Source organism: Octodon degus, unplaced genomic scaffold (assembly GCF_000260255.1).
Source record: "Octodon degus isolate 3935 unplaced genomic scaffold, OctDeg1.0 scaffold00019, whole genome shotgun sequence".
Lineage (NCBI taxonomy): Eukaryota > Metazoa > Chordata > Mammalia > Rodentia > Octodontidae > Octodon > Octodon degus.
Genome location: NW_004524595.1, coordinates 21,088,549 through 21,098,478, shown reverse-complemented (window position 1 = coordinate 21,098,478; position 9,930 = coordinate 21,088,549). Strand labels below are relative to the sequence as shown.

Here is a 9,930-nt window from a genome sequence, read left to right as displayed (position 1 = left end):
TTAAGCACACTGTGATCTATTACACGAAGCTCAGGGTGGAATTTTTTTCTACTTGGGACTTCATGTCAGCATGCAAAAAGTTTTGGATACTGAAGCATTTTGGACTTTTAGGTTAGCTTGCAGTTTTCCTCTATGTGAATTAATTCAATACCTTTCTGACTGTACTGGGTACAGAATCACCTGGCCTTCCCGGGTCCTTCAAGCATCTGTATAAACCCTTCTTTCTTTTCTCTTTGATCTGTGAAGAGTATGACTTGGAGTCAAAAGAGGACTAACTATCAGCTCACAGTCTCCTCCAGCCAGGCCAGTATTTGCTTGTAAGGGAACTCCCAGCTCCCCGGGCCACATCTATAAACCCAGTCTGACAAACCCGATCTAATCTGATCGTTCCTTGGCAACCTCCTTCATCATCCCCACTCATTTCTGCAAATTCTAGGGCTGGATCTGCCCTCTCTGGTCACATGGGACAAGATAAAGCTTAATTCTACACTAAGTTCTAAAACCAGGTGGACAAGGTCATGCTCTCCCGTAGGCCTCAGAGCCTACTTCTCTCCCAAGTTTAGGCACCCAGGTCCAGCAGCATCCTGGCTGCCAGGCTTCAGTCACATTCCAGGTCTTCCTTGAGACACTCTTCCTAGAATTGAGCCAGGTGTGGCCAGTCCAGGAGGAAAGGGAAGGGCAAGCTTCCAAGAGCAACCAACTTCCAGCCTGGCTGCTTTGATGCCTTCCCTTTCTCTCCAGTATTTATGGAACATGTGGGAGGTGCTGGGCAATGTTCTCAGGGCTGGTAACTCAGCAGGGAGCTGCTGCCCAGATCCTTGCCTTTATGGAATTTACTTTCCATGGAGACCCAGGAAGCCAATGAAGGAGCCTGCCACACCTAGCATAAGATGGGGTGGAACACAGGGAGGCTGTACTGGATGACAGTCAGGGGACAGTTGGTTGGAGGGGGGATCCTTGTGGATTTCTAGGGGAAGAGCTTTTTGGTCAGCGATAACTGCAGAGGCACCAAAGCAGGTGCACACCGGGGGGTATTCATGAACAGTAAAGACCCTGGGTGGCTGGGAGCCTGGCCATGGGCAGGGGGCAGATATGCAGGGCCTTGCAGGATGATGGCTTTTAGTGGGGAGCTACTTAAGCAGGGTGATAAGAGGCAACGATGGATGTTTCTCACACCTGTCTGGCAGAAGGAGATGTTCCACAGAGGGATGGTCAGGATTGTGGTATGACAACGTGAATGATATTGAAATAATCCTTGACATAAAAAATAAAGCATTTTTAAAAGAATATGCATATTCATTTGATTAAGTTTGAACAACAACAAAAAAATCCCTTTTGACTAGGTAGAGAAGTCTAGTGTGGCATAAGGGATGTGGTATGGATCCAAGATTAGTACTGAATTTCAGTTTCACAACATGCTTATTTTATCTTCATATGGTAGATGAGAAAACCAAGGCTCAGAGAGATTAAGTTGCTTATTAAAGGCCACACAGTAAATGACAACATTTGCCTACACCCCTATGTCCAGCAACTCGAGTTCAAATTATACCACTGAACTCTTACTCACACAGCTTCAGCTTACCTGGACCTACTTTTCTGACTACTTATAACCAAGTTAGATCAAGCCTGAAGACCTTTATGTAAGTTGTTAGGCTGCATCTTGCTACCCTGTATTAGTACCCTGTTTTTTTGGTTTTATTTGTCCAAGGAATCAAACTCAGGACATTGTGCTTGTGCCACTGAGCTATATATCCTTGGCCTACCCAAGTTTTTATTTTTATTTTTATTTTTTCAGTCTTGGGGATTGAACTCAGGACCTTGTGCTTGCCAGGCAGGCACTTAAACCACTGAGCTATAACCCAGTCCACCCTGGTGTTTTTGATTCAAAGTCAAATAGTTCTGTTTTTATATTCCAGCATTCTATTTTCTTTTCCTAATTTCTCATCTGCTATATGAAACATTTCTCTTTTCAGAGCAAGACATATCCCTTGCTTATTTCTAAAGACCTAGTTCAAGCCTCAAAACACAGATGTAAAAGTGTCACTGTCCACTGTTTTACCATGCTCCTACTTTGGTATCTGCATGTGTGGGGTGTGTGTGTGTGTGTGTGTGTGTGTGTGTGTGTGTGTATGTGTATGTGTGTATGTTACAGTTTGTGTCTAGTTGTCACCCAGCAGCCTCATGCAGTCATGGGGCAGCTTCTGGAGTCTGTGATTGGTTATTGTGGGTGTGGATGCTGCATCCAACCTGGGCCAGGTAATTAGCATTATAATGTAAGGAGGGGAGAGAGGCTGGCTAGCTGCCTGGGCTCCTCCACTCCCTTTGCTCCTGCTCCTTGTGGCCACCATGAAGAGTTGTCCTTTGCCATGTGCCACTCTGCCTTGGAGCCAGCTGAGAATGCACTGAAACCTCCAGTAACTGTGAGCTCAATAAACCTATCCTTGCCTAATTTTGAGTGTCGGGTATTTGTCCCAGCAATGAGAGAAAAGTAACAGACAGTGTGCTACTGGGGAGTGAACCTAGGCCTTTATGCTAGCTACATCCCGCACCTATTTTTATTTTAAATTTTGAGACAGTCTAAGTTATTAAGCTGACCTGGCTGGGAATGAACTTGAGATTCTCCTGCCTCAGCCTCTAACAGTGCTTAAATTATAGTCATGCACCACCAGTAAAGCTATGGAGTACTGCTCTTCAAGCCCTTGGGAGCAGGGAGAAGGTGATTCTTGGGATTACACAGTGCTCTGCATGAACATCTTCTGATTAACAACTGTGTGTGATTACTAGAAGCCTGGACTGCTCTACAGCTGGGGATACAGCAGCTTGCTGTCAGCCATGGCATGTGTGTGTGTGTGTGTGTGTGTGTATCTGCACAAGTGTACCCAACATGCATGCATGTACACCTACAAACCCAACACACAGATTTTACAGAATCACAGCAGGCAGTATCTCTAAGAAAACTAAAGCAGGAAATAAGAGGAATTCAGGAGATGGTAGAATCATAATTTTAAATAAGGTGCATAAGGAAGGCCTCAGTAAGGAGGGAAATCTCAGTGGGTGGCAGGGAGCCAGGAGCAGGGAGAGCTCACCCCAGGCCAAGCTAGAGGAGTTACAGGATTAATGAATGATGGTGCCTGAGTTCTGCCAGGTGCCTGTGCTAAGTCCATTAATGTCATTGCCATCTGAGACCAGTGGGGGCTATTATGCTGCCACTTTAGTCCACAACTGCAGCGCCGTCTCTTGCTTGGAACACTAGAGTACCATCCCTTTAAAACACGAATTACATATTGCAACACTCTGCCTTCCCCAGAAAGCCCTCAGTAATGGTCCATCCACACCTACTCTGTCCCAGCTCCATCCCAGCTTGCAGGCCCTCTAGCAGCTGTCCTCAGCACTCCTACCCTTCCAGGTGGTCACTTCGGCCACCTTCTCACCATCAAACACTGCTGGCTCTCTCTAAAGCACAGATCACCACCTGAAATTATCCTGCTGGTTTTACAAGACGGATTTGCATATTTTCTGGCTTGCCTTTAAGTCCTGGCACATGGCAGATCTCTATAAATGCTGGTTAAAAAAGTGAATGAAAGAGATGGTAAGCAGCTCAATAAAAGTTACTCTTAGTAAGGGGTCAAGTTCATCAGCAAAGGTTGAATCTAAAACCTCAAATCTTTTCTGAGGTTCATTTAAACCATGCAGACGGGGAAAGGGTGGATCCATCTGATCCAAGCAATACAAATGTAAACATCTGCAAAGTGATTGTCTAGCACAGGGCTTCTTACCATTTCTCTGCCACCAGCCCCCTTCCCAATGGGACAAAAGCTACAGACCCTTCTCAAAAATGCCATTATGAGCACAAAACACATAGGAACTACAAAGGAAACCAATTACACTGACATATAAGTAATACAATGACTGCAAATCAAATTTGGGATGCAGTATTATGTGTATTTTTTTATATTCAAACAAGACGTAAACGATGACAAACCTGTGAGTACCGGTTTGTATGGTCTGCTATGGTCTGTTGATTACATTCATGATTGAGGAAATGCTACATGTCAGCCAGAGATTAGTGAAAATCATTCTGTGGCTCACTTCCAATCCCAGTTTGCCCTGCCTTCTCCTGAGAGATCCCTGAAGCTGGTGAGTACCCCCGGACTGCAGGCGAAAGGACTAGACAGTTCTCTTGGCCTTCAGAGCCCAACTCCAACACAGTACTTTGGTAGCATGTGTAAGCATTTTGAACAGAAGTGTTTCTGTATCAGTACTCTACAGAAGTCTAGAGCACTTTGACTCTTGTGCCAACTCACCTATTTATTCAGACTTTCTGGGAAATTAAAACTCTAGGAAGCAAAGGAAACTGAGAAAATCAACTGTTACCTTATTTAAAGAAAAACAACAACAAGAACAAGACAGGGGTTATGGAAACAGACATTCCACCAACTGATTTAAGGTTTTACTCAATCATAAACAAAATTTCTTAAGTACCACCTTATCTACGTAAGTGCGACTTACAGCTACCTATGTGTAGGTGTTGAAATTACAGGCTTCCTTTCATCATTAAGAGAGTGGTATTAAAGGCTGGGGATGTAGCTCAGTGGTAGAGCACTTGCCTAATAACATGTGTGAGGCCCTGGGCTCTATCCTCAACACTGAAAAAAAGTGCTATTCAAATTTGCACATGGAAAAATATTTAAATATAAGCATGTAGGTTAAGATTACCAAACAGTTTCAAAGATGGACCCACCATGCTATTACTAATGCCACCATCTGGCAAGAAGTCTCTTCTCACACACGACTCAGCTTAGCATAAAGCACCTCAGAGGTTGAGTTGGGATCCCGATTCTCTGGAAGGCAGGGTTCAAGTACCACCCACGCTAGCAGCCCCACACCATGAGGCAAGCAACCTGTCACTACCTGGGCCTGCACGTCTGTGAATGGGAATGACAATGACATTTTCTTCACACGGTTCAAAGAGTGAGGGCACCGCTGTACATAACAGTCATCATCTACACACTGGTGCTTAGTCTGGTGGCTGCTGTGGCCAAAGAAGGACTAAGAGCCCTTCTGTGTCCTCAGCCAGTAGGACATTGGGATTCATTTATTTATTTAGGTGGTACCAGGGATCAAATTCAGGAACTTGCCCTTGCCAGGCAAGCACTTATTCCACTGAGCTATCTCCCCAGCCCCTAGGTTATTTGATTTTATTTTCTGACTATCAGAATGACAAGCACATTTTTTTTTTTTTTTTTTTTTTTTTTTTGCAGAAACAGGGATTGAACTCGGGTCCTTTCGCTTGCCAGGCAAGTGCTTATTCCACTGAGCTATCTCCCTGGCCCCATAAGCACATTGTTAATGGAGGGCCTGAAAAATACAGAGATGTGTATGGGAGTCATCACTCTCACCTCCATCTGATTCTAGCTGCCTTTCAATGTAAATAGGAGTACTAAGTTTCAAAGGAGAATAATATACTTTGTTTTTTGGAGACATTTCCAGTTTTGAAGTAAATGTTCTTTTTTTTTTTTTGTCCTAATAAAAATGTGTTTCATTCTTAGCCTTGATTTGTGATACCCTCTCTAGTACTTTTATTTTATTTTTTTGCAGTTCTGGGGATTGAACTCAGGACCTTGGGCTTGCCAGGCAAGCACATATTCTACTGATCTATCTCCTTGGCCCTCTATTACTTTAGAAGTATTTAAATTTAAGGAAAATCAACAATAGCCACTCCACAGTACTTGAATGCCATGTGAAGATCTATTCTAGAATTCTAGAAGAAGAAAAAGGTGTGCATTATTTCACAATATATTCAAAATTACAAGAAGTCCTAAGAGTACCAGTTATTACAGGAATGATTAAGGGAAAGAGCCCTAGGTGCTTTCTTGGCTGGCATAGACCTCCAGTCCTGACAAAGAGACGCAGAGGTGCAGTGCTGATTTTAAGTGTGCTCTGAACCCAGGGATGCTAGTACATTTTCTACAATTTAGAAAATACTTTTTATAAAGTAGGAAAAGACATCTGCAATCAAATCTTATTAAAATGACACTGAATTTTATTTAAAAAGAGGCTCATCTCAGTTACTCTTCTCTCCTTGCTGGGACAAAATGAAGGAAGGAAAGGTTTATATAGCTCACAGTCAGTGTAGGTTTCAGTCCATACTCAGTGGGCTCCAAGGCAGGGTGGCACTGGGCAGAGAGCAGCAGTTCATGGCTGAGGCAAAAAGCAAGAGAGTGCAAAAAGGGATTGGCAGTCATAGCTAGCTAGCTTCTCTCCCCTCTTACACTGTAATGCAAATTACCTGCCCCAGGGAAAGAGTAGCACCCACAAGCACAATAATCACAAACTGCAGAAGCTGCCCCATGACTGCATGAGGCTTTACAGGGACTACTAGACACAAACCATAACAAGCCTTTAAGCAATGGGTTTGGCCAATGTCTTTCATATTTATTTTTCTTCTCAGCACCTTGTTCTTTACTGTACCTCAGAAGGACATCCTTCTCCCTCTTCAGTGTTAACACCTGATAGATCATTCTCTGTCAGCGTGATGCTCAAGCCTGTAATCCCCACACTCAGGAGGCTGAGGCAGAAGACTGCCCCAGTACAAGGCTCGTTTGGAGAAAACAGATAAAAATCTAGAGAAAGACCTGTCTAGAAAAAGAAGGGCAGGTGGTTAAATCAGCTTCGAGGAATCTTCATACTGGGTCTCTTTGCTGTCTGTGGACCCAGGACCGGGCTGTATTTAAAAATCCATGATTATGGGGTTGGGGAGACAGCTTAGTAGAATAAGCACCTGCCTGGAAAGTATAAGGTCCTGAGTTCAATCCCTGGTACTGCAAAAATAAATAAATAAATAAATAAATAAAATAAAAAATAAATAAAAATCCATGATTTTTACACCGAGGACTCAACCCACACGCCCTTGAGCATACTTGGAGATAGCTTGCTCTACCAGAGAGCTAAATCTTAAAGGCGTTAATAGCGTAAATGTTTAATCCATCAGAAACTGTATCAGATTCCTTCCAATTCATTTCTAAATGCCAATTTAGGGTGCATCTCAAAGAGAGAAACACGACGCTCTATTTTTACTATGAACAAAGAGTGTTCATTTGACTCTTCCAATCTCTGTCCTGAACTCAAAGTAGAAAAGCAGGCAAGCAAGCAAGCACAATCTCTGAATGAATGAATTATTTTGGACCAGGCAATTTAATCCTTCTCTGAGTTTGGCCATGAAATTGGTGCAAGCCAGACGGATCGGGATCCGAGTCTTCCTAAAACATGCCATCCCGACCGCCCTGTGACACCACCGTCGCCTGCTTTGTTCTGACTGCGAGGGGTTGGGGAGGAAAATGCGGGAAATAGGGGTGGCAAGCGCGGACCTAACGAATTCCAGGGACCTCGGGTGGGACTGTGAGCCCTGCGTTGTGTGCGCGCGGGAGGGAATTCGGACAGAGGCCAGTCTGTCGTCCGGGGACCAGGCCTAAATTCGGACGTGCTGTTTCCGCGGTACAGCGAGGTCCCCGGCCTGCGGACGCCTCTGCTGCCCCTGCCGGTCGCGAGGAGCAGAGCAGCCGCGGTTACCTCTTGGGGACGTCAAAGGCGCGGTAGGCGGCCGGGCGCGCCGGCTCTGTCAGCTTGGTCTTCCCGTAGCGGATGAGGTCCTGGAAGAGCAAGCACTCCGGGAGCAGGCGGGGCGGCGCGAGCTGCAGCAGCAGGCTCAGCAGGAAGGCGGCGTCCAGCGCCAGCCACACCGCACGCAGCGGGCTCAGCGCCCACAGCGCTTCCACCAGCCCGGAGGCCATAGTTGCAGCAGAGCCGGGCCTGCAGCCCCTTCTGCAAGAAGAACCGCCAGGGGAACGCGCTCGCGCCGGCAGTGCTGGCCTCGCCCAGCTGCCGCCGAGCCCCGCCCAGCCGCCGCCGAGCCCCGCCCAGCCGCCGCCGAGCCCCGCCCCAGTCTCACCCCCCCCCAAGCCCCGCCCAAGCCCGCTTGCTCTTCCACTGCTGGGGATAGCTGATTGAGGGTAAGTAGGTAAGCGGGCGCCAGCCAGACTGCCCCTGCAGTTCTTCAACACCGGATCATTTCCACGGGAAGAGCGGAAGCTTGCCTTACCCTTACTGTTCCTCTTTGATGTAGTGAGCTAGGATGATGTGCACTATCATGTTAGAGTATCGTAGAGCCGCTGGCAGGATAACTATGCAGTTGACAAAGTAAAAGAAAAAACCGCAGGCAATAAATACATGGGATTGCAAACAACTATTAGTATGAACGTGCCTACGCATGAATAAAGAAGCGAGGGCAGACACAAAAATGCACAGGTGTAGCAGCATGTTGGGAATGTGCATACTGTGACTGTGTAAAGTGGAAAATCATCAGAGTATTTGCACATGAAAAAATGAGAGAAGCAGGCATGGTGCACACACTTGTAGCACCAGCAGGGGAGGCTGAGGCAGGAGGATGGAGAGGTGAAGGCTGGCTTGGTGCACATAATGAGGCCCTGTCTCAAAACCACCAAAACCAAAATGGAGCAACAACAATAACAACAACAAAGCTTTGAAAGCCCCCAAATAAAAACGTAGGGAGCTAATAAGCAGTAGTCTACTTCCCGCTAGAGCTCCAGTCCTAGAGGCAAAGTTAGCTTGGTGAGCCATTTTTTCTGATGCCTGCTTCCTTGTACTGGCCATTTCTTGGCTCATCAGTTTTATTTTCTTTTAACACGAAGGTAATCTATAAACAGAAAACAATTTGAGCCTTGTTCACAGAGGGCGACCATGGCGACCTCCCTTCCTGCAGGTTCTGTCAGAGGGGATGGGAGTGACATCCTCAGTCCTCCTGATCTTTGTTCCCGAGCGAGCGAGCGCTCTCAGAGCCGACTGTGCACCAGGCCCAGGGGTCTTAGTCCTGCTTCCGCCTGTGCCCCAGAGTTTGATATGCAGGGCGGTGATGCCCAACTCCCTGCACCTCTGGGCCGCATCCTGGCAGCCAACATGGCAGTGGATGGGGAGGATTCATCTCGATCAGCCTTCACCTTCATCCCACCAGTCACACGAGGAATCGTTTCCTTGCCAGAGAGATCAGTGACATGGACGAAAGTATCATTGAAGGATGCAAAGATGTGACAGACACCAAATACATTCTCTCCTTCAGCCACTTGAGGCCTGAGGCTGATGACCTTTTCTTCCTTCTTTTCCTTCCCCTTGCGAGGTGCCATTTCTGCTGGTCATCTCCACACTCAGCTACCAGAAAGAGGGCTCATCAGTTTTAAACAGTATTGATTTTCTGTCATGCTAAGCGAAAATGAAACTCTCTTAGATACTTTAAAAAGTCTTTAAAATGTTAATTTCCAAAAGTATTAGTGTATGCCTCCTGAGTGGCAGGCACCGTTGTGGACGTTAAGGCTGGGGAGGATTGGGAGAGGATTGGTGTTGGCTTCAGGCTTGAGATAAGGTGGGAGGATGGGGGACAAGCAGCCAACATCTCACCCTTACTCTGGTGAGAAAGTCTGCCCATGAGCTGAGTATACCTCAGGGAACTATGTGGACCAGATAGTGGGACTGGAAAGATCTTTTAGATTGTTTTTTCTTTTCTCTTGTCTTTATTTTTCAGATTAGGGACCAAATGCAGAGCCCCCTACATGCTGCACAAGTGCACTGCCACTATATTGCCAGGCTTCTTTGGAAGTTGACCGCAGGGTTTTAGAGGCTTGCTTTTTTGTTCAAGGGTACCTAAGGCTTTACAGCTAGGCATTCTATCTAGGACAGATTTAGTGGTACCAAACTGCAAACCCACTTGTGTATCAAAACCGAATACTGGAGTTTTAATTTAGAAAAAACAACCCAGATATTAATGTCTTTTGTCTTAAAAGAGAACACAGTAACACACTTGTGATAAGTTTGCCACCATTGATCTAAGGTAAGGAGGCCTTCCTGTGTGATTCATGATCT

General features: G+C 46.0%; 1 protein-coding gene and 1 pseudogene across 1 annotated transcript in view; both read right to left on the bottom strand.

Moving 5' to 3' along the window:
* The window catches only part of Srd5a3 (steroid 5 alpha-reductase 3), a 17,657-nt gene extending 9,795 nt beyond the window's left edge, over positions 1-7,862 (bottom strand). The window contains exon 1 of the mRNA XM_004627577.2: positions 7,570-7,862. Coding sequence (XP_004627634.1) covers positions 7,570-7,790 — 221 coding nt within the window. The 5' untranslated portion in view covers positions 7,791-7,862. The remainder of the gene's footprint in view (positions 1-7,569) is intronic.
* Positions 7,863-8,742: 880 nt separating this feature from the next.
* LOC101565575 lies at positions 8,743-9,199 on the bottom strand (annotated as a pseudogene).
* Between the last annotated feature and the right edge of the window lie 731 nt (positions 9,200-9,930).